Below are 24,722 nucleotides of genomic sequence, written 5' to 3'. Positions count from 1 at the left end.
CAATGTTTAGATTTGCTAATTGCTTTTCAATGATTTATTATGTCCTTGAGAAATGTTGAATGTAGAGAAAAAAGGACGCAAAATTAACATGACACAGGTGACCTACAATTCATGGCTCCATAACGACAAAAAGTGCAATCACCACGTGCATGGATCAATTACTGTACATTGATAGGAAGAAAAATGGGGTCAGGCAATAGATAAATGGTGCCTTCTGCCATGCGGACAGAGAGGCAGCATCCATTATGACTATGAGTCCACCAGTATCTACCCCTGCTGAGGCATATTCTCCCGGGGACCCCGCAGAGTTATGGGTGTAATCATTATTTCAGAAGGAATATCAGTTGAAAAGGGCTGGTATTTGCGGCGGCAACATCTGGGATAGAAGTCGAAATCAATACAGCCCCGGAGCCAACGCCATGTATCAGTGTCGGGCAATTCCTACTGCGCAGAAGTTTTTCATTAATTTATCATCCACCATTCCGACCATTCCTGGGTTTGTGATCAATAATTGATCAGCTATGAATAACTGTAATTTAGCCAAATAACTCTTCTCTGTGGTCTGAATCTCTTTCAATAGAATATAGAATTCAGTCTTTATAGAATTCATAGAAATGTTTGATAGCAAAATGAGCATATAAGATGATTACATTGGTCTGTATCTGTGCCAGTCATTCATGAAGATTAAACATTCAGGTATTAATAATGAATGATACAAAATAAATCATTAACTAGGTCACAAACAGACAGTTCTGCTGTCTTTCATCAGTACTCTGAACTAGTTAATCATCCAGTAGAATTATCATGTAAATGTCTTATGCAAATTAGTTTTAGCATACTTTTAACCACAAAGACACACAGCAGTTGCTGGTTATCTGAATTACATATTACATCATACTTAAGCCCTGCATATCTTACTCCTTAGGCATTTAAGTCGCCTAAAGTTTCACTTGGATAGTGCCTGTCCTTGGTGCTGAAACAATGATCCTAACAACTTTCCTTTTCCTGTAAAAGAATACATTAATGTTTGTGACAAAACTGTCGGTGGAATGCGGGAAAAACAACCGCTAATGTGACGATAACTAACGTTATACTGGGGAGGGGGGCGCTGTCGGCACTGAATTCGTAGAAAATCTTCAACGGAGATTGCTAACTTTTAGATATTACTTTTGTTGCAGTCTTTGTTTTCAAAAGATCGATAAATGGATGTTTTTTATTGAGAAAAGTGCGCTATATTTCTTCAACTGAAATGAACTGTTTTTACAGATAATGGATAAGTAGCTAATTTGGAGAAAGTAAGAACGTGGCGCAACCTGAAATGCTGATGGCGCAAGTTGGTTTTTGATTCAGGTTGCCACCTGTGCAACCTGCCTGAAAAAAGTATTTGGAGCACTGATCAGGAACTTTACCGTCAATGCTGAGTTCCCTAGTTTTGTAGACATGTTATGTGTTGGATTGAAAATTCGAAGTTTCCCACCGTGCTGTGTTCCATAATCTGACTCATATACTTGTACGAAGCTCAATACCACACTGCAAAACAAGATTTCTCTCTTGACAATTTGTACCTAAAATTAGTTCTTCCCCCTCTCCAGCCTTGGCTCTGATCCCTGTTCTATAATCCTTCCCCGAGCACATCCCAACTCCAATAACCTGCTCTCGCCGTTAGGAGAGAGATTTGGCTTGTCAGGGGGAGATATTGGAGATGTACGTGTGAAATGAAAAATTCCATTATCCACTTCTGAGTTGTTAATCACAGCAGGGATCAGGGATATCGGGGATACAGGAGAGATAATGGCTTAGGGGATGACAGCTCTGTATCGGTATCTATGTGTGCCAACAGGTAACTTTATACTGTAACTGCCTTTCAGTGGAACGTCCCACTTCACAGTCAAGCTGTGAAGGCAATTTAAGATGGTGTAGCCTAACAAGTTTCACTTTCCAGTACTTTTAAAGAACAAATCCTTAAACAGCTGCATTATGTTTTGTCATAAGACCCACGCAGGTGTTGGCTGATTGGGACAAAAAGTATCTGCTTCTCATAAGATTTGTATGTTTTCACATATGGTTTGTACGTTTTCACAGTGCTTTGTCCATTTTCCGAGAATTTGTTTAAATGCTTAGGCACCCATTTGATGAGAAAAGACTATTTCATGGAAGAGGAAATTTGAAACATGTGGTGGTTGAATTCGTAAGAATGAAATATTGCATCGCACTTCGGTCCCAGTTATTTCCAGATGCACGGCTGCAGGCCTATATGAAGCCATCTCTGCATCTCTTAGGGACTTTGAAGTGATCCGTCCGTGTCCGACAAAAGCAGCCCAAGTACCCTTTCCCATCCATCATAATGTACCATTCTGATTCCTGTAGAGATTCACAGCATCCTTTGCCTTTCCGGTAATATGGTTGATTTGCATAATGTGTTGTCATGTTGGTGGTAGCATATGACTACTACCTGTTCATGGAAAGCCACTTTACAAGATAAAGGTATGAACATTCAAATACATGTGGGTATGTATGAAGACCCACAAAACTCCTTGTGTTATCTCATTTCCATTAGCATTCAAATGCATCAAATCATCAGATGTGCGTGTTAAACTTTCATGCAGCTAACATACATGTACATCTAGTGTGATTAAATGCATTCCAATGCAGACAGAAATGACTTGGCTCCACTGATGTGACACAAAGAGATCTTGCTGGTCTGAACTTGTCTATTCTCTATGTCTTCCATACAGAACAGGATATTCTTACACACCATTACAGAAAGCAATGCCTCTTCACAGTCTAGTGATGCTGTAACCATCCAGGCAAAATCAATACTCTGTAATGGGTACTTTAGGTAGACCAGTCCTTGCCAGCGCACACGTTTATACCACAATCATCCCTCAGTAACAACACTTCCAGGCAACATCAGGCCGAAGTAAAGTGGAAGAAAGTACATGAGAGATTGTCATGCTAAGACAGGATGGTACATCACCTAAAAATTCCAGACAACAGATTTTCAAGCCCAAGCTGAATCCACAAATCCACAAATCTCTGGCACAAAATAGCAAAGATTCAAATCCTGCAAAAGCCTGTGCATCACCATTACCTGTCTTGGTAAAAGTAGAAATACCCTACAACACTACATACCTTAGCTAAAGGTATCTGTAGCCTAAGCCTGTATCAATGCACCCAGACACTCTCCCTCACTCATCTTCACTGGCTCGTGGGAGCAAAAGAGGGAAAGTCTCAAATCTAGCAGCTATTTGTGCGACACAGTCAAATGTGATATAGAATGTACAAAATGTAAAATGTAAAAAATACCTCTACACTGTAATTACATACCTTAGTCAATGGTATCCTGGGTGAGCATGATAGCCTAAGTAAGCATAGCTTGGGAGATGGAAGTCAGACTAACTCATCTGCTAAAGTGTTGGAGAATATGGTACCGTAATACTTGTTTCCGCCCTACATACCTTAGTCAATGGTTTCCATGATGGCCTAACTCTGAAGCAGTGCGGTCCTCATTGACTTGACAGCAGACCCATTAGGGCTTGTCCAGACTTGGGAGGAACAAATCAAGACTAGTACCCATCCCCCGGATGCGGGAGCCTCCGATGAATAATTTAAACCCCTCCATGTTAGTTCAAAGTGATCGGGAACACTGAGCGATGGCAGCCCTGATTAGACTTGCCACCGTGTGGTCCGATGACATTGCCATTTCTCACAACTGGGAAGTACGATACTCCAAATGTAATTAGAGAGTAGTGAAAGAGTCCTCAACACAGTGAATGCACTATGCGACAATCATGATGCAAATTTAATATGCTGCCTAACTTCGAAAAGAGCATCATGTTTTTGTTATGGCCGTCCTGTCATTGTCAATAGTGTTATCAAATTATGCTCAACCAGTGATTAGGAGGAGAAATGTCACATCATTATCAATTCTTAACAATAAATTTCTGACAAACACATGCAGGGAGATGTAGCGTTACCCCCACTGAGACGTGGCATTACTGTAATTGAATGACCCTAACCCTCAAAAATGAATTGCAAATTCTGACATCTCTGGCCCTACATCTAACCTGGAAACATCATTTTATGTCAGATACAGAAGCAGTGTCGTGCTGATCGAATGATTTCAAAGACGGCCGCTTCTTCCAGAGAGCCTTCAAAAAGCATCTGCTTGCTTTGAAGTCTTGTAATACATGCCCACTGCTGCCCCACTCTGTGGATGATCATAGGTGTTAGTGGGTTTGGGATTTCGCACAGGAATAACCCCTGGTGCAGACAATCTCGGGGAAGATTGGGAGACATCTTTATGGACATACTCAATCTGACACTGCTGATCTGACATCAAAGGCAACTCGTACAAGATTCCGCTTTGGCGGGAGGGATATTGAAAATCACTGATGTTCTGACGCCAGTACTACATGCGGTATCATATGAACTTTATCACCCACGACATCACCACAGTGGAACATTCAAATCAAGCATTTTAGGATGCAGCAGAATCACTGTTTAAGACAAACAGAAAAAAAACGCAAAGACTTGAGAAGGTGCATCATGTATGAATATGCACATAGATGTATGGCCTTGAATAAAGCCAGGGAACAAAAGACTCCCTTCATGCAAGTCAATTAGCAAAAAAGATTCAATCCAACTTTGTGGTTCTTGTTTTCATTTTTCATATTTTTTAACCACTATATGGGGGCAAAATGCTGCCCCATGCAGGACCACTAACATCCCGAGGGTGCTGTTTCTGGTGATTCCAAATGAAAGCAGGGTCCTTCAGAATCAGATGCAGACAATCTCGTAGAAGATTGGAGAGAATCTTTAAGGACATTCCCCACCAGAGATTGGTGATTTGACATCAAAGGCAACTCAGACAAGATTCTGCTTCGTAGGGAGGGATATTGACAATCACCAATTCTCTGACACCACTACTTCATACCATATAATGTACTTTATCATCTGAGACATCCCTACAGTACAGGATGACTGACACAACAAGTTTAGCATTCAACAGAATTGCTGTGACAATAATGACAAAGCCCTCATATAAGAGACAGTACGTGAAAAAACGGCCATGGAAATAGCAGAGGTAAAAAAATATTCTAAATTTATCATCATTTGATAGATGTTTTCCAAGAAATTTGTGGTATTTGGTTTCCTTACAGACTTTAAATCCATGGATAAATCTGGTTCTATGGTCCTAAAACCAGTATTCAAACTACCCTATTTAAACCTGGAGAAAAAAACCTGCTTTGGTGGAAACAGAAAGCATAAATTAAGGCCTATGTCACATTTCCACAGAGGGGCCTGGTCAGGCAGCTTTCGAGAGCGATAAGTATGATACAAAAGACAACAATAACACAAAAGGGATCAAAAATGATTCAAGTTCAACAACATGACTTGTGCATATTTATTGGAAAAAGTTAAATTTTTCTTTTCTGCAAACAGCCCTGACGGCACCGGAAACGAAATGTGACGTAGGCCTAAGGGGCAGAGTGTGAATAGAGCTTCCTTGGTCTGAATGTATGCCATGGCATCCAAGCCTCTTGCAGACTCAAAGTAAACTTTAGAATAATTTATGTCCCATTTGTTAAACATGAGGTTGACATCCAAATGCAAAGAAGAAAACCATTGAATAATCAATAACGAAAAAGCAGCAATACTCATCTTTCTTGTTTTCTTCAATATCTAATAGCATAATGTACTCTTATACAAATTGTCTATTGAGGAATATAAATTGGTTACTGAATTCCCAAGTGCAAAGTCAATTTCCTTCAAACTTAAATTCTTTTAAACGTGGACCTTATGCCAATCATTGTTTAAGTCGAAGAAAAAATCACTGAACACAGAATTTCCTCTAACCTATTAGCACATTAGTAAACATACATATTTTACAGCAAATGATTTACTCTTACTTGATGACTAAGTGGAATTAAGGTTCAAGGAAACAACATTTTGGAAGGGCATCGACCTTTCTGGGATCAAGACCAGGAATAGATCCTTGAGGCTACCAGTAACATGATAATACAGCAGCACATCAATATACCAGTATAGCTGATAGCTGCTGGTTTCCAAGTCTTTTAAAGTTGGTGGATATGGAACGGCTAGTATCAAATTTTGTCTCGTCACAATCACCAAGCCAGTCATAAACTCGTCCTTGAAGTTGACCATGCAATATTGGAGCTGTGATTATCGATTCTTGAGTGTTATATAGCGCTGCTGGAGGGTCAAAGATATCTCAGGATGAATCTATTCAATAGTTTTGATGTTTTAGCCTGGTATTCATCTGTGTCCTGCTTGCTTCCACTTTCCAATGGATGGACCAGTACTTTGTTGAACAAATAAAGGTATATGACAATTCAAACTATTTTTCATTTATTCATTGCCAATTGATGTTTCCACTTGTTTCTTTGTTTGTTTGCTCCCCTCTGATTTATTTTCTTACTTGCACAAGTAACATGTACGTGTAATATATGTTTTGCATAAGAATACTTTCATATTGAATGGTTAAATAATCCAATATTGCATTCCAGATATTACCTGATGGATGTAACCTATTCCACTTTACACCACAATCATAAGATCTATAAAGGTGGAAATTAGTAAAGCAGGACTGGTATTGTGGACTGTGCCCCACATAGCGGATGGGGACATGGACTCCCAATATAATCCAATAAAAAAATCTATGCTACGCATAGATACATGTAGTTACTGGAGACCTTGGACTACTACTCACCCCAAAAATCCAATCTGTGGTAGCAGCAAGTGGTCACATACCCGGCACAGGGAAGCAATTTTCCTGCACATTTACTATTTAGCCTGATATCCATCCTATTCTTCCCCTGGCACTCCTCTGATCGCTCCCCAGTGTTACATTGTCTGGGTGAAGTAAAAATACTTTTTCTGTTTCTTTTCTCGGAATCAAAAATAATGATGCAGTTAATCCTAATACTTATTTAAATTGTAAGTACATGTAAAAGCAGTCGCACCTCAGACTGATTACCCCCCATACGAAGCATGATGCTTTATCGTTAGCTAGTCCTAGTAGTGCAAGGTGGCTTCGCTAAGTCTCATGTGTTTCAGCCAAACACACCGGGTCTCTCCTACGCATCTCGATAAGTATGTCAGGTTCTTTTACGTGCAGAGGTTTGACGCTGAGGCTTGCTAGAACCGAACTGCAGCCCACGGACCCATGGAATTAGATCATGAGTAGAGATATTGCTTTGGACTGGATGCAATAATCCACTACACAAGGTAGCAAAATGGTTGCTCCCTTTACGACCAAATAAGGCATCAACAGGTGGTCCCGACCTTTAGGTAACCAGTTAGCTCAGTGATCTGGTCTGAACTTCCCGGTCCGGTAACCATGGCGACCAGCGGCAGCCTGATTAGATGGCTAGAATAAAACTGAACCACAGGCATGATTGACAACCTGTGAGTGGAAAGCCACCACACTAAGGCCACAACAATTCATCTCCTTAGCTCTCCGGTTACTTTTAGTATAAACTTTAATAAAGGTTACCTGGTATTAAAAGGTTCGATGATTGCAACTTAAAAGAAGCAGCTTCTCTAATAAGAACCAAATATCATTTCATATTAATCAAGATAGTCATTGATTTCTCCTTTTCTATTCTACCAATACTGGAGGTTCATTTTGGGGGGCAAAAGAGGGAGTAGCTAAAATGCAAGCAACCTAAAATATCTGCCTGCTTTAAAATTAAACCCACTGGAGTCTGGAGTAGTGGCATTTGCATAACTTATAATTTTCAATGAAATTTGAAAAGAGATCACAATCACAATCACTTATGTCTGCCTTTGAATGTTGACTTTGAGTTATGTTTGGAATTAAAACGTGTCAACACATTGTGCTTCAGAAGCTCCCCTAAATATGGGTTCTAAAGACTTAACCAGTAGCTGAGCTGGTGTTCAACAATAAGCAGTTGATCAATTTGCTACCATCTTGCCCCCTGCCCCTTGTGTGCCCAGGTGTAACATTTCTCCCTGCAGGTGTTTATTGTGGCCTTCAGCAAAGGTTTATGTAATCTTCATCCTCATATCTCTCCAAGTCTGTCATGTCTGATAACCTTGAATGAATTCTGGTAAGGCTCAGATAAATGAACTCTTGATAGTGAGTAAAAGGGAAAATTCCCAGCTCTGATCCTAAGTAGATGAATAAAAGAGTTGGTATATAATGTCATCACATATCATTTACTGTTAGGTTTTTATCCATACTGCTTTGCAGCCAGAAATACAAAGAAACACAGAGATAGATGAACAAAGCCAAAGGAAAGACTACTCGTAAGATTTTAAGTTACTTCTAAGTTGTATCTGGTTAAACGTTTACAATCAACCACAAGCTGACCAGTGTAAGAATATACTCTCCTTGTCTCTACCCGTAGGGGGTTTGCGGAAGTCATTATGTCAAACTTGCCCACAAAGTTGGCAACAGGAATGTTCATAGTTTCCCATGTTTAGTCTATACTGGAAGAAAGTTTGTTGATAGACAGAGTTTAAGTTGCCAATGATTCTCACACTTTTCTGACCCAAAGTTATTTGAGAAACCGCACTTAAAATATCTGGAAAAGACAAAACAACACACGATAAAATTATAATATATTATTACTGATGAAAGGTGCTTTCTTATTAGTTACATGTAACGCTGAGAAGAAACGTATTTAGGGATATTAAGTCGACGAACGGTGGTTTCAAATCGGAACATTTTGAAAGTATTGCAAATTTGAAACCACTGCCAGCAGACTTGATACTCCTAAATGTGCTGTTTTTGAAGACAACGAATAAAAGTCAACCCACGGATAAAGGGGAACAAGCGTTACATGAATGTTTTACCATGTATAGTAAATAAATCTAACTCTTTAAAATTGTTCTTATGTAGCAGTTACATTAGATGTCACACATTACATTTCTAAGAATTGCTGTACAAGGAGCTAAGTTCAAGTCCAATCATGCAGCAAATGTTTTGCAAAACTTTTAGAGAATCCCAAGAGCTGGCACATCTCTGACCTTTTCAAAGCTATAGCTATTACCAACCCATTATCCCCTTGGAAAATCATAAACTTCTTCCTAAATGGGTTTCCTGAACTTTGGAAGAACCTGTATATCCTCGTACAATGATTACATGCTTGCAAATGTGTGTAATAGTCCTTCAGGTATTCATCAACAGGGATTACAAGACCCTGAAGTCAAACTTTAGATGTGATAACTTGTCAAAGATGCAGTGGTTACAAATGATGATATAGGCCAAAGTACAGACATAAATCTCTGATAACCAACAAATCAGTTTGGTGTGGCATTCAAAATTTTGCAGCACAGTATACAAGAGCATCATGAACTACTCACCCAATGCTGTAGTTTTGAGCTCCCCGCATGTATCAAATCCTCAGGAGTCTGGACAAGGCAGACAATCAGCCAATATCAGCCTGGAAACACAGTGAACAAAGCTTAGTACTGCACCACCGATCAGCTATGTATGAAAATCCAAAGATTCAAATGGCTGTAACACGTCGAGGGAACATCTCTGGCAGGTAGAAGCGTACCTTCGGGGAGTGACTAAAAGCAAAACATGGGTGGACACCAGGCTAGAAAAACCTCAATGTAAGGTGCTATCTGAGGTCAGATCTTGATGATTAAAATTGACAAAAGGTATGATTGTAATTCACTGAAGAGAGAGAAAGAAAGAAAGAAGGAGAGAGACAGAGAGAGAGACAGAGAGTTTGCAGTACTGAGGCACACTGAACACTTGCATGGATATTTGGCAACAACGAACCGAAATTATTCCAACCACTTCATTTTCTGATAACCCTTGGGGTAAAGTCAGGAACAGGGGATCTTACCTCAAACAACTCGAACACAATCTCTTACACAGTTCACATAAGATAAATTTGTGTTCCAAAATCTGTCTAATCAGTTTCAATGGTATCAGTTTCTGTTGGCCCATGGGACTACCATTGTCTACTGCACCACCTAGAACAGTAGAAGTATGGACTGCAACATGGCGACACACGGCAGGGCTACCAGAAAATTTCTTGCATGTCAGTAGAACTGTCAAAGAGCCTTTCCACAATTTACACAATGCCTATTCAGATAAAAAAAACAGCACCAAAACAAAACACTAACTACTCCCATCCCCCCTGCTGTTGCTATCTGATATTCATCTGTGTATGACCTCTTGCAACCTTCAATTCCCACCAATGGCTACAAGGTAGTGAGGCATGCACAGTCTCTTTCAGGTAGCTGAAAAATCATTGACCAACAATTCCGTGTTGGAGAACTTCAATATGTGCAAGGGAATTCATCTTATACTTCATTTTGTTGTACTTCAAACATGTAACATTATACTGAGTCTCCTAATAACATAAGGGATACACTGAGTTGAGAAGAGTATCATTATAATAGTAATTTAAAGTCTTTGGCTAGGTAGCACCACTGTGGTTTCTGTCTGCGGTTATCAAAACCCCTTTAGTTGTACATCAGAGTGATCTCCAGATGCCTATCTACCTTTGGTGCAGTAAATGTTACCACTTTTGGAAGATGTCTACCAAGAAACTAGACAGTACATCAAGATTAGAGATCATTGCAGCAGAAGAGAGCTTGTAGCTGTAGCATTGTAGTAGGATTTACACTTACCTCTGAGAAACAGCTCAGGAAACTGTGACCAGCTCACAGCTTTGCCTGGTTTGTTACAGTTGAACATAAGGAACACATCACTCCTCAAGTCATCATGCCCAGACTAGTTCTCTCAGAAAGAGGGGACTGTTCAGTTCCACCTAAGGGGAGGGTTGATGAGGGCAACTTGAAATAAACAACTTGGTACTTGTAATTGCATTCATCAATTATTGGCACCCAATTCCAAGACATAGCAGAGAAAAATGATTTCAGATGAAACATCTGACTGTTTAATTACATGCTTGAGCAGACGTATGAAACACAGAGGCAAGATAAAATTGATTCTTCTGTTGTAATGTTGAAGCGTTATACTTCAGTCACATCACCCTGGTCCCTGATCAACCCCTGCCTGTGGTGTTACTGCCTGAAAAACATTTGGTTGACATCAAACAGGGTTCAATAATGTGGGTCCCCAGGGGCATAACCAGGGGTACAGCCACTGCCTTGCTGAGGCAATCAGGAGTATCCGTGACTTTCCCATTGGTCCTTGACTCTGACTGTGGCATTTCCTCAGTCCCTGGGCCCATCTGGCGAGCAATTCTCCTCAGTTCACTGACATTTGCCAGAAAATCTATCTTTACACTCAAGTGATCAGGTTGAAATACACATTGCGTATTAAGCCAATACTGCAGCAGTGTATGCAAAAATAGCAATCATATCAATCTGTGAAACTTAATTACAGAATGAATAAATTATAATTAAAAAAAAAAATTCTCAATTCAATGAGATTACTTTACAAAATGTGGCTACTTCATCTCAGCTAGAAGTGGACATGATGTAAATTTTGAAATATTTGTAGTAGTTTTACGTCTCTGATTGTTCCATGAACAGTTCAGTTTTCTTGGCTTCCAAAAAAAGCTTTAGGTTCTATCAAGTTCTGAATTTACAGTTCAATAAAAAAATATCCATAGCCTCCCCTCCCCTCCCCTTGTGATTAGCTAATTGAATGGCCCCTTCCTTACCAGCATGTGGAACCACTCTGCTCCCATCCCCTGGTGGACCAGCCCAACAGGAAGGGGTGGGGACAGCTCCATCATCCTTCTCCTGTGGGGATTGACAAAAGGGACCCAACTGTGGCATCTCAGCTAATCTCCAAGCAGATATTGGGAGGGGATATTAAAAAATTTGCCAGTACTTTTTTCTGGCAGATTTCTGTGAGAATTGTGTTTACCCTGTTTTTTTTTTGTTTTTTTTTTTTTAACTCACATTTATTTAACGAGTCTTCTCCTCTAACACATGACAAAATAAGGACACATACAAAATAACGAACACTAAATAACATAGTCAAAAGATAATGATAATGACATGAAAATAAACAAGGAATCAAGTAACAGAGTGAACGTGCCTGTTGAATTACCCTGTTGTGTCAATACGACAATAGAACATTAGGCAATCAGAAATCATCATGCAATTTATTACATCCAAACAATCGTGTGCTTTTTCAATTTCTCAATCTAATCAAGGAGTAGGATAATAATGACAATAATGATAATGATTCATTCCACTGAAAACTGTCCTTTTATTCACAATGGTAAAGGATAGCCACTCCTTGGAGTATGGTGAGTCTACACCTACAGGTTCAGCGACCTTTGTTGACGAAATATGATATGGCAAACAATCTGGTTTCTACCTGATATTCTTCTTGATTTAATATTGCCATGATATGGTTGCAAGTTTACCACCCAACATGTAGCATTACACCACACATAATTGTGATGATAACAGATGCAAGTTTATGACGACCCCAATATGCGCCTCTGCAGTACCACTGGCTTGATTCCAAATCTTTTCATATTTGATAAAACATATCAGCATCACTGTAATTTCAGCAGCAGCTGCTAGATGGCTCTATGGTTGCATATTGAGTAATTTTATAAGTTTATAGGGGGGGGGGGGATTGAACGTCCTGACTGACTGACCCCTGGCCAATAACTCACCCTATTTTTTCGTTGATCCATATCTCGCACTTGAACGAAGGCCTGGACTCTGTATGCATACCTTTTCCTGTCAGTGATAATTCGTAGCCTAGGCCGTAGGCAACTGCATGCTCCAAAACGCCAGGGTTTTCACCATGATCAAGTGCAGTTGGGACGCCACTGGGGCTTTGGTCTGCTTACGACGGCTTGCGACATGAACAGATATTACAACGGTTACGGTGCCTTCAGGACTCCTATTTTGCTGGTCGATCTCCTGCATCACTGTGAAACATAAACAAGAGCATGTTGTTGTTGATGCTGACAAAAAATGGCTGGAAAGCATGTCTATTAAAACTGGAAAACATGTCTAACAACAACATTGGACATACCGTTACGTGAAACCATTTTAAAGAGCTAATATTTATGGTTACCGAGTGGATGGAATTGGAATCGTTGTTGAAACAGATTGAACTTGGCAATACTGAGCACAAGCAAGTAACGTAATTTGCTAGTAACAATCTAACCATGCGGCTACGATGGTTTTCCCGCATGCGCGCAATGTGCGGGATTTCCGCCTGCAATATTTTCCCACGGTCCCCTGCTCGGAACGCGTCGCCTGGTTTCCTAGGCAACCAGCATGATTGGCGGGTACTAAGCAGATATTTGTGGATTTTTTTCTAGAGGAGAGGGGATTCCTGAAAATTACTGAAAATTACTTTCACTTATTAAAGTCCGACAAATCACTACACTTGCTCAATGATAGACTTCTGATCCAGGTCATTGACCTTACTTGATTGCAATGGAAGAAGAAGTGGAGCAGAAGCAAGTTGTATCTCAACGTCACAAAAATATCGCGGCAAATTGATTATATCTCCATACACCAAGAGGCTATTTCAGACGATGAAGAATTTTGCTCTCTCAGCCCATATCCATGTATTTTGCATCAATTCTGGGACAAAGTGGCCACTCTTGTATCAGAAAAGCCACAAAATACAAAATAAAGTCTATTAGTCACTCCTATGCACACAAAAAATACATATTGGAAATATTAAACTTTACAAAAAAAAGTGCGTTCAGAACAAAAGCTACTGCAAACTTTCAATGACAAAATCTAGATACTAGAATAGCCGCAACATCGCACGAAATGATAAGGATTTAGCTGGAACAAAGACATTCAATAAATCCAAGGAGCTTTTAACGTTACATGTAGTACAAATAGGTAACATTTGACAATTATATTAAATTGATTTTGATAGAGGTAACATCAGTTTTTCCAAACGCTACTTTCCTAAATAGACATGTTCAAGGCAATTAAATTCTAGGCTTTTAAGCTAAATCTAATACTACCCTTACATGTATCTAACAAATTCCACGATACATTGTAACTAACCAGTTAGCTAAAGGCAGTAGACAATATTAAGTTACACTACTTTTGACAAGCTTATGACTTGATCGAGTATAATGATTACTACCTGTGCTTACGGTGCAGCCCATAGAAACTAATGAATATGCTTAGATACAACAAAGTTATACATAACAAGTATTTATAGTCACTTGGCTTGCTCACTTAACCGTTGTAACAAAGTTCTACGGGGATAAAAGTTCATAAAACTGACTTAAATTACTAAAAGCTATATCGATATGTATAAAACACTAGAAGATTTGTCACTAACTTATTAGTAAAGGTTACAAAACATACGAGAAAGAATTATGCTTTCAAAGCCTGTATTCATGTACTAGTAGTTTGCCTCTATTCTAGGACAAGGTGGCCACTCTTGCACTAGAATGCAGGCGAAATACATGAAACTTAACTTAGGCGAAGTGAGAACAAAAGACTTTCAGTCACAGTCAAAAGGACGCAAAACAACCATTTTATTGCCAGATACCTTATGTCGGATAATACAATCAATACATTTATAACAATCTGATACAAATGTTACTACTTCTAGATCTGCTGCACAGAAACCGAACATCTAGCAAAACAAAGACGTACAGTACAACCCGAAAGTCCCAATTATTTTCCAAGATATGAGATCCCATACCGAACAAAAATCGCAAGTAGATATGTAACTATTCTACTGCATAGAAATCTACGTTGGACAATGTAAAACTGGTGAAAAAACCATACATGTACGGGGAGTGTGGATACAGATCGCAAAGTCTAACTTAACCCAAAGAACGCGAGCAAACATGGGAGAAAGCTTACAAGTGTGACCTGTGCGACTATTAATATTATGTTGTATAAGCAAGGAGCTTTTATCAGCTCCTTGGTATAAGTAATTTGGGCAAGCATCTACCAACATACACCGTTTGCTAAAATACAATTACCACAAGCAAAAAGTACATCAAAATATTACAAGTGAAGTAATTTCAGTTGAAGCATGCACTAAAACCAGGTAAACTCATTACATTTACGAAAGTCTGGTAAACTTATCACCTGGTAAGCTTACCCTACAAGTGTGACTATTCTGCAGCACAGAAATCCACTCTGGACAAACATTTAGCAAAGCACACAGGTGAGAAGCCCTACATGTGTGGGTATTACTGACAGAAAAAAATAAGTATCAAACTGAATCATGAGGAATGCGCTTTCACTTCTCGTACGTTTCGAAAAATACAAACTTTACCAAGGAATGCGAGGAGAGACAACGTAACGTTATACGCCAAATACAATATGTGTAAGTAAAGCTTAGCTACATGCATGTAACGTAATACACATGTCCATGATGACCGTCAATTAAAGCAAGCTGTACACTTTGCATTGATCAAGGTCATTAACAGGAACTCATTTCTACATTAGGCACAGAGTTATTCTGACAATCAAATGCCTTATTTTCTTCTCGACAGGTGAAATGCTACTGGTACGGACATGATAGAAAATTAATTAATTGTGATGTTAAATTTGGAATTAATGTATGTTCCCGTCATATCTGCGACATTGTCAACAGGGAAAATCGCAATTTCTTGTTTGATGACAAGGCGTTGAGCATATTTTGTTGACATCCTGAATAATGTTGCTGGTGGTTGATTAGAACATTCTGAGAGCAGTGACTACTTCTACACACAGCGCTTCAGCCAGTTTCTGCGGTATATAGACCCGACGTTTGGCTGATTCAGCTTCTGTGACTATGCCAATGACCACGATTGCAGCCGGAGTTACTGCAAAGTTCCATCCTTTAGAGAACAGAGACTTCCCTAGTTGTGTTAGCTCGTAACAACTTAGGCTCTTCAACCACTTGTCTTCCCTTCTGTCCCTGTGTCGTCGTCTTGGTTCCGGACCCAAGATTACGACACAGGGCAGCTTATGTAACGGTCTAGGTTCCGGACCCATAGACCATCACACAAGGCAGAAAGGACGACAGGCGGTAGAAGAACCCAAGCAGTCATAAACTAACAGAACCAGAAAAGTCCCTGTTCTCCAGAGGACGAAACCTCACAGTAACTCCGAACACTATCCCGTCATGCCTCGCGCGATGAGCGAGTTAGATACAACAAACCCCACATGTGATCTCACTCCGTGTCGCGAACCGGAATAGCACGGACCTCACCATGAGCGCCCCGACTCCCATTGTCCTGCGCGGAGATGCCACCCTTGTGGGACAGAACTTGTTCGATATCTACAAGACGGTGCGAGGAGAAACTCCCCTCCCGGAGGAGGATCTCCTTGCCAGGTTCTCAGCCGACGTGCCGCTCGGGAACCTCAGCGACAACGAGCTTTCGGAGCGGCTGGAGACCCTCACAGGACAAGACACCGTTTTCCTCCTAGCCATGACAGGAATGGACCCCAAAGCGCACGAAACCATCGTGCGCTTGGCCCACTTTCTGATCCTGGCGGCCAACGACACTGTCGCCCCCAGGCAGCAGATCCAGCCGTCCAAGGCCAGCAAAACCGCAGCCCAGGCAGTCGCGAACCTCCTGGACCCTACCCACGTCCCGCCCCGTGGGACAGAGCGAGCAACAACAGCAGCGGCGTCGAAGACAGACGGCGCCTCTTCCTCTGGCCTCCCACCACCAGCCAAGAAAGCAAAGAAGAAAAAGCCAGCCCCACCGGAGGAGGACTCCAGCTCTGGTGACGAGAGTGATCTCGAGGTCAGTACGGTTTCTTCCTGGGTTTAAAAGTGTATTTAGGGCAGATATGTACAGACGAAAAGTGGGTTGAAGTTGTACCTCCCCGCAGCGACAGAGAGATTTGCTCTGGGTTTTCCCCTGGACGGGTGGAGTGTGTATCCCGATTTAGTAGAGCGGGCTGCAATTGTATCTCCCCGCTGAGACAAACGAAAACTCTTGGTATTCCGACGATAGGGTGGCAGTCGTATCTCCCCGTCGAAACGAACGAACCAGAATTCTGAAACTCCGCAAACAAGACAAAACGAAACCCTGTATTTCCGACGAGCGGGTTTCAGTTTGTTCTCCCCGCAGAAACGAACAAAACAAATCTTCTGTATTTATGACGAGCGGGTTGCAGTTGAACCTCCCCGCAGAAACGAACAGAACAAATTTCTGTACTTATGACGAGCGGGTTGCAGTTGTACCTCCCCGCAGAAACGAAAAAAAAAAAAAAAAAAAAATCTCTGTATTTACGACGAGCGGGTTGCAGTTGTACCTCCCCGCAGAAACGAACAAAACAAAACCTGAACCCGGTGTTTCCAACGAGCGGGTCGTAGTTGTATCTCCTCGCATGAAACAAACGAGATCTACCCCGCTGTAAAAGGACGAGTGGTTTGAAGTTTTTCGCATCTCCCAAAAAACGAGGAAACGATATGGGTTATAAATTTTCTCTAGACCAGCAGGTCACAGTGTGTATCCCCCCACGGTGACGAAAGAAGTAACATTTGATTCCCAAAATTATGGGCAGGTTGAATCTCAGGTTGCATCTTTGATTTTCTTTCCGCCGAAGCGGGGCTAAGACATAATCTTACCCACAAAATTTGAAAACACAACAAATAAATGTGCTTCCCTCAACCGGCACAAGCACAGACGACGAAGTTTTCTCTCCCCGCGAGCAAGAAAACAAAACTTTCGGTCTTTCGGCTAAGCCTACCCCTACTCGGTTTCCCCCGCCTCTCGATTAGCTTGTGCAGACGTCTAAGTACAGGTTAAAAGAGGGAGGAGGAATCCAGTGTTTTCTCGCCTTTTTTCAAATTCTAAGTTTGTTTTCCCTCGCCCATGTAGCTATTATTGTAATCGTGAAAATACAATTACCCCACCGAGCTCCTAATTACACCCAGGTCTAGAGATAGACAAACCGAGGTGTCAACAATGTGCTCTCGCAGCATGAGACAAGTTTTTCGGTATTCCCTAATCGATCATGACATTCCTCCACGTCACAGTCGGGCGCCGACAAAGACTCCCGTACGTTCCCTAGTTCGCTAACATGTGTCAGCCAAAGCCGCTAGCCCAGATAGTTGGGGCAATGAGCGGAAATCTGGAGCAGTTTGAAGAGTAAAACCTGACGTTGGTTTTCATTTGATTTTCTCTCTAGGATGACTCGCTTCGACGGGAGTTAGACAAGGCAAAGGAAGCATGTCTAGACCCCCTCGTCCATCGCTACCCCGCCAAACTTCACGGACCATTGTGTCGCCTGAAGGAGAAAGCCATCAGGGTGGGAGCTAAAAGGAGCGTTGTGGAGCGCTTCGAGAACTTAGCAAACTTCGTGCTCGAAAACTCCTCGAACGAGGGGATTGGAGAAGAAGTCAGGATTCTCCTGATGACAACATCCGAGCGCCGATTCATGGCAGAGGCCAAGAAAGCAAAGGCGGCGCTCGCCAGCCGCAACCGCCAGCCGTCCTACGGTCAGCCTCAGAGCCACCGGGGCCCGCCACCACCAGGAGCCTGGGGACCGCCACCACCAGGAGCCTGGGGACCGCCCCAGGGCCCACCCCAGCCATACCGACAATGGGGACAGGGCTCGGGCGCCGAGGGATGGGGACCACCTCCTCGCCGGTCCTCGGCACGCCCGCCACGCATCCACAACTCAGACAGGTGCTTCACGTGCGGGGAGGTTGGCCACTGGCGATCCGACTGCCCCCTAGGCCTCAACCCGAAGAAGCGGCGGTGAACCGAGGACGGGACTGGTCGACAGACCTGAACTCTAAAAGTGTAACGAAAGAGCATACATAATGACTCTGGTAGATTAGTAAGCACAAGAAAGTCATGTAGAAAGTTAGAACACGAAGATTAAAGAAAGAATGATGCACATACACACATGTCCATGTTGCCTTTTTTCCTTTCTTTTTGCATTGTGATTTGACCTCAGAGCAAAGATAGACGTCGATTAACCATGTCTTGATGTAAACCGGGATGTGACCCCCCACGACACGACGCTTCAAATAGGTCAAGATTAGAGTCGTCGATATGGAAACCCGCTCGGGGCTCGGTTCAGATATTTTCTTTGAGAGGCAGCGGTCCGCAAAAAAATTAATTACAGATCACATACTCATGTAAATGACAGCGCTAGTGACACTGCTGTGTGACACCGATTTCCTTTGAGCCAAATGACAGCAGCCAGTAGGTGGCCTGCCGCTTTGACATAGCACATGTGGACCGAATTATTACACCCAAGTGACGGAAAGGAATTCGGGCTACACAAACGACATTAACAATACACCTCATAAAGACCCCATCGTGACGACGTGGTTTTTACATATGTATCAACAGACCCGATTGCGATCAGACCAGATCTTTGTTTTCATTATGATTTGAGGAGGCCGCCATTCTTCGCATTCTTTGTATTTGTACCTTGCGGCATCTACATTTGACATGAGCAAAACCGTCTTCGTACCAATCATTGTCGATAACATCTCTTTTTGTATGTCACCTGATAAGCCCGGCGTGTGCTTAAACCTAAAATTTACTTCAGGTCTACGCGTGCATATTATCAAGTTCAACTGTGTATTTACTCTCAAACCCATTGCCGATAACAGCAACAGCCTGGGTCACGACATTCACCAGACCTGAACGGTATTGTCTATTGATAATGCCGGTACCACTTTGTATCGGTGGCATCTGCAACTGATTGGAGCAAGATGCCGCCGTGCAAATTAATGACGGGATCTTCTCTTTGTATCTAACTGAGAAGCTCGGTATGTAGCCCAGACGTGCCAGGCGGTATCTGTATGCGTCTAGAACCCGTGTCCCCAGACGGTCAAACCACTCGCGCATTGTGCGAAGAGATACGCAGGGTCACACCCTGAAATGCCCCCCCCCCCCTCACCCACCCTCGCATATAACAAGACTCGAGTCGTGCGTAGGAGATTGTCCTAGATCCATTCCGTGTAGTAGATGATTTCATGTTGTGCAAGCAAGCATTTGTTGTGTCCGTTTTGGCGTAGAGATTATCATTTTTCTATGTATTGATTCTCACCCCACAACCGCTGTCTAGCCCTCGGGAGGTGCTCTGAAAAAGTTGCGGCGGTCAATTGATTATTGTGGCCGGATTGATTGTCTAATCATTCAGGGAGCGGGGTACGTAGGGACCAATCCCCCCGATAAGCTTCTCAAGTTTGACTCGGAGTCCCAAGTGTCTCGATAGATCCTCAATGTTTCTACGCCTGTTTCCCTCCTTAGAACCCAACCATGAAGAAAATTTCTCGCCCCGGGAGGTCACCCCGCCAGGCTTCGTTTGACCCTTACAACATAGCCACGCGTGCCGATGAGGACACCACGTGGGTGACGTATGACGGGCGACCGTGGCCGGAACCCGTCCCGACAACTCCGATACCAGCGGAGGAAGCCATAGCCACCCAGGAGACCATGGATCCGACCACCTTGCCGTTTAGAAACCCAGATTGCTTTATAGCTGGGTCCCTACACAACAATAAAGAAGTATGGGCACAACTAACACCATTCTCCGACAAGGGAGAAGACGTGTTAAGATGGATCACGAACAAAGTAAACGTCAGTGACTTTTTCACACCTTTTGATGGGTCTTTCAAAGGTAACACATACAAAGCTGCCACACCCCCATCAATCATCCTCCCCAACGCCAGAAACTGTGTAGAACACCATGACTTTCTAGCGTCTCAGATAAAAGATAGATTAGCAGACGGCTCCATTAAAGTGTGGGGGAGGGTAGGACATTGCGACCCCCCTCATTTAGTATTACCCCTTACGGTAGAGCCTTCAAAACCGAGAATGTGCTGGAATGGGCGGTTTCTTAACCTCTGGACGAAACGCTGCCCATTCAATCTAGACCCAATCACGGAGGCCCCAAGAATGCTATACAAAGGAGGTTACATGACCCACACAGATGAAAAAAGTGGTTACTCGCACATCGGCCTGACGGAAGAGAGTTGGACCTACTTTGGCTTTCAATTCGACGACGTTCTGTACGTCTACTCATCCCTGCCATTCGGCTGGTCCGCGTCAGCCTTTATTTTCCACACAACAGGAAGTGTAATCTCGTCGTATGCTAGACATCTAGGGGTACCAACAATGCTGTATATTGATGACCGTTTGAACGGCGAAGCCACAGCCCCTCCGCCCATGACCATAGCACTACCCCTCCACCCATACACACAAGCACAGAAAGCAAGCTACGTCATGTGTGAGTTGCTCACGAGAGTGGGTTACTACCTCAGTCTGAATAAATGTATCATCATCCCGACACAGATTTTGGTACACTTAGGTGCTGGGTTGAACTCCAAAGATGGCGTCTTCTTCTTCCCGGACGACAAACGCCTAAAATTCATAACACTCAGGGAGGAGATTCTTAGCGCCCCCATGGTATCTCTTCACACCCTGCAAAAATTCGTCGGCAAATGCGTCTCAATGGCGCTTATGGCCCCGGGAGCGCGCATTTACACGAGACAGTGTAATAAGCTTGTTGGAGAAATGACAAAGAAAGGGAAAATCCGCACCAGGCTTCCAGCCGGCGTTCGCTCTGAAATAGAACATTGGCGCTTTGTAGATAATGACATGAAGCCGGTCCCATGGAGGGACGAGCGACACTCGTCCATCACGATAGCTTCCGATGCGTCAGGTTACGGATGGGGTGCGGTACTGCACGGTGTGGGGTACCCAGAGTCGGACGTTAAACTGGGGGATTACTGGTCAGAGCAGGATAGAGCTAAGGACATCAATTGTAAAGAAGCGAAAGCAGTAGCCCTCACCCTTAAAGCAGCCAAACAATGGATCGTTAATTCAAGAGTACACATGAAAGTAGACAACAGGGCAGTAGTAGACTCGTGGCAAGGCAGCGGGGCCCGGGCTCTGCCGCTGAATGAGGAAATCAAGAACATATTCCAGACCACATTGGCCCTGAATATATCGCTATCTATGTCACACGTCAAAACAAAAGATAACGAGGCAGATCAACCATCCAGACAGCTGTCCAAAACGGACTGCATGTTGGCACCTCATCTTTGGCAACGTGTGCAATCAGCATTTGGGGGTCAGCGGGGACATTCAGTAGACTTGATGGCGTTGGATTCTAACGTACAGAGAGACAATTCGGGTAACCCGCTAAAGCATTATACCCCTTATCCAACGCCGGAGTCAGCAGGTGTAGACGTATTCAGGCACAATCCCACAACTTCCCCGGGGGGGGGAGAGAGAGAATGCGTATGTTTTCCCACCCATCAACATGACAGGGGCAGTCATCAATTTCCTGATACAATGGAAAGCAGACGTGACGGTAATTGTCCCCAAGTTGTGCCCGAGACCCCTGTGGTGGCCGACACTGTTACGGGTGGCGAAAACAAGCATCAAATTAACAGAAGCAGGAAATAGTTCAGCTCTATGGTTTCCATCCAAGCAAGGTCTGAGACCTGGAAAGGCATTCCAGTACGAACTGTGGGCGTTCAGGTTGGAACAAGAATAAGGTTACACCCCGGTACCTTACCATAGAAGAACAGTAGAACATACGTTATTACGATGTCAAAGATTAAACACCACCCTCTCGCCCGCATACAGCCACTACCCCTGATTCCACGACAATGGACGCCATCAGTGGCATGCCCAGAGTGCCATCGCCCCAACGATCACGACTTCAGGCTGTGTCAAATGTGCGGATACGAAAGGCAACCCTTCCCACCACCAAGGGAAAAGTTGGATGTGGACGACGACAAGATTCAGGCACGGTTAGAAGAAATAAACAAACTAGCCGTAAGCTCAGACTATGGAAAAAAGAAAGCTGCACTTGAAAACGAGTTAAGAAACTTCTTAGGTAATAGATCTCCCCCCAAGGACCTCACCACAGCCTCGCCAAAAGACGTTTGCAGTTTCTTAGTCTGGAAAGACGAAGGGGGGAAAACTATAGTACATAAGACGGGTGGTAAGAACTTTGGGGAAAAACGAAAGTCGGGGTGTGGCTGCCCAAAGAGACTGGCAGCCGGGACGGTAGACTCCGTTATCGGACAACTACGATCGATTTTCACGAAATCGGGAAGGGGCGGCGAATGGAACGACGCGATATGTGCGGGAAACCCAGCAGTCGCACCTAGGGTAGCAGAATACCTTAGGATAACAAAGGCAGAGCAGGCTAACGCCTTGATTCAACCTACACAAGCTCAACCAGTCTTCCATGACAAGTTGGAGGCGTTGTGTACGCATATCGCCGTGAAATTGAGAGACCCAAAGACTAAAGAAAGTAAGCTTTTCACTTTGGCTCGGGATCAAGCGTTTTTCAAGGCCATGTTCTTCGGAGCGGACAGAGCAGCAGACCTAGGCAGGTGTAAATCAGAAGAACTGGCGTGGCTACCGGAGGGTGAGGGCATCCTATTTAACCATACTTTTGGCAAGACATTGCGAGACGGAACAGCAAACACGTTCCCAATTCTAGCTAACGAAAACAGCGCCATCTGCCCAGTTCGAGGTTTACAGGCATACTTCACAATGGCCACGGCTCTCGGTATTAACCTCTCGAAAGGTTATCTTTTCCGAGCAATGAATAAATCGAAAGAGGTGGTCAACGAGCCCTTTTCTTACGACGCAGCCCAGAGCCGTTTCAAGGAGTATTTGATCAAAATAAACAGGTACGAAGGAGACACCCTTCACGGTCTGCGTACAGCCAGTGCTATCACCATAGCAATGGGGGGCGCGAGCCAGTCAGCCCTCATGGCACACGTGGGATGGCGGGAGAAAGCGACAGCTCAGCGATATATGCAACTCAGGAAGGTGTGCCACGATGAGTCCCCTGCGGCCATCCTACGCGAACAAGTGACACCGGGAGCCCGAAAAGACAACCCTAAGAAACGGATCACAGATGCGGCAACAGTGTATCAGTGTAAGAACAGTACAGACTACAAGCCAGTGCTTTAGTTTAATTTCCCCACGACGGTATTACAATGTTTAGCAAATAACATGCCCTTTTCTCTAGTCAGACTACCGGGGTAAGTGTGGTATCTAGCAGAATAGTAATAGGAACATTTGTGAGGTGGCGAATACCCATTGACAATATCTGTATTTGACCAGATGTATACGGCGTGGGAAGAGATCGGACTGTTATTCCCTAAATATGTAGTAGCATTGTGAGTCGCCAGGGGGAGCTAGGCGGTGGGATGAGTTGAACATGGATAATCTGGAAGTATCGCTTGCTATCAGCCAAGATAGATAAGACGACATGGGCCGAGCAAGGAATAAAGGGAGTGAATATGAGAGAACGTGAAGTGTTTGTGTGATTTCATCAGGCAAAGGGAAAATCGAGAGGTGAGGGAAACCAAGTAGGGGTAGGTTGGATTTTTGTAAGTATTGGAAGATAGTGAGAAGAAGGGGAAGGATAAAAGCTGTGTGTAAAGGGGGGAAGGCAGGAGCACCCGATATAACGCCCATATCTAAACTCGAACAGAGAGCGAGGTAAGAAGGGATTTAGTACTATCCCGTCATGCCTCGCGCGATGAGCGAGTTAGATACAACAAACCCCACATGTGATCTCACTCCGTGTCGCGGGGTAGGAGTGGAAGGGATGAACAAGCGCGCACCTCCCAGGCTGGTAAGTGATAGGAGCCATTGGGAATGAAATTTAAAAAAAAAAAAAAAAAAAAAAAAAAGGAAGGAAGAACTAAGGCATCTCCGCGCAGCGTCCTGATTATCTTGCCTCTGTTCGGGCCCTTGGCCTTGAGCCACCCGATATAACGCCCATATCTAAACTCGAACAGAGAGCGAGGTAAGAAGGGATTTAGTACAATC

General features: G+C 43.3%; 3 protein-coding genes across 13 annotated transcripts in view; 2 read left to right on the top strand and 1 right to left on the bottom strand.

Annotated features, from left to right (window-relative positions):
- LOC118418843 (teneurin-3-like) overlaps positions 1-9,371 on the bottom strand; it is a 186,709-nt gene extending 177,338 nt beyond the window's left edge. For 10 of the 11 annotated variants that reach the window (XM_035824906.1, XM_035824922.1, XM_035824921.1 and 7 more), the window contains exon 1: positions 9,355-9,371. The gene's annotated coding sequence lies outside the window, so the exon portion shown is untranslated. The remainder of the gene's footprint in view (positions 1-9,354) is intronic. The other variant, XM_035824907.1, reaches the window with a different exon arrangement.
- A 6,677-nt stretch (positions 9,372-16,048) lies between these two features.
- Positions 16,049-18,807, top strand: LOC118418851. The gene is made up of 2 exons (XM_035824942.1): positions 16,049-16,685; positions 18,079-18,807. The coding sequence occupies exons 1-2, from the start codon at positions 16,146-16,148 to the stop codon at positions 18,652-18,654; spliced, it is 1,116 nt and encodes a 371-aa protein (XP_035680835.1). The 5' UTR covers positions 16,049-16,145; the 3' UTR covers positions 18,655-18,807.
- A 3,642-nt stretch (positions 18,808-22,449) lies between these two features.
- LOC118418849 lies at positions 22,450-24,711 on the top strand. Its single transcript, XM_035824939.1, has one exon. The coding sequence runs from the start codon at positions 22,470-22,472 to the stop codon at positions 23,853-23,855; it is 1,386 nt and encodes a 461-aa protein (XP_035680832.1). The 5' UTR covers positions 22,450-22,469; the 3' UTR covers positions 23,856-24,711.
- Positions 24,712-24,722: the final 11 nt, after the last annotated feature.

The sequence above is a fragment of the Branchiostoma floridae genome, chromosome 7 (genome assembly GCF_000003815.2).
Source record: "Branchiostoma floridae strain S238N-H82 chromosome 7, Bfl_VNyyK, whole genome shotgun sequence".
NCBI lineage: Eukaryota > Metazoa > Chordata > Leptocardii > Amphioxiformes > Branchiostomatidae > Branchiostoma > Branchiostoma floridae.
Note: the sequence above shows the minus strand (reverse complement) of the source record. Positions and strands in the feature narration are given on the sequence as shown.

Coding starts and splice junctions, on each gene's coding strand:
- LOC118418849 (XM_035824939.1), top strand. CDS start 22,470: ATGTCAAAGATTAAACACCACCCTCTCGCCCGCATACAGCCACTACCC.
- LOC118418851 (XM_035824942.1), top strand. CDS start 16,146: ATGAGCGCCCCGACTCCCATTGTCCTGCGCGGAGATGCCACCCTTGTG. Junction 16,686..18,078: donor GTGACGAGAGTGATCTCGAG/GTCAGTACGGTT, acceptor TTTTCTCTCTAG/GATGACTCGCTTCGACGGGA.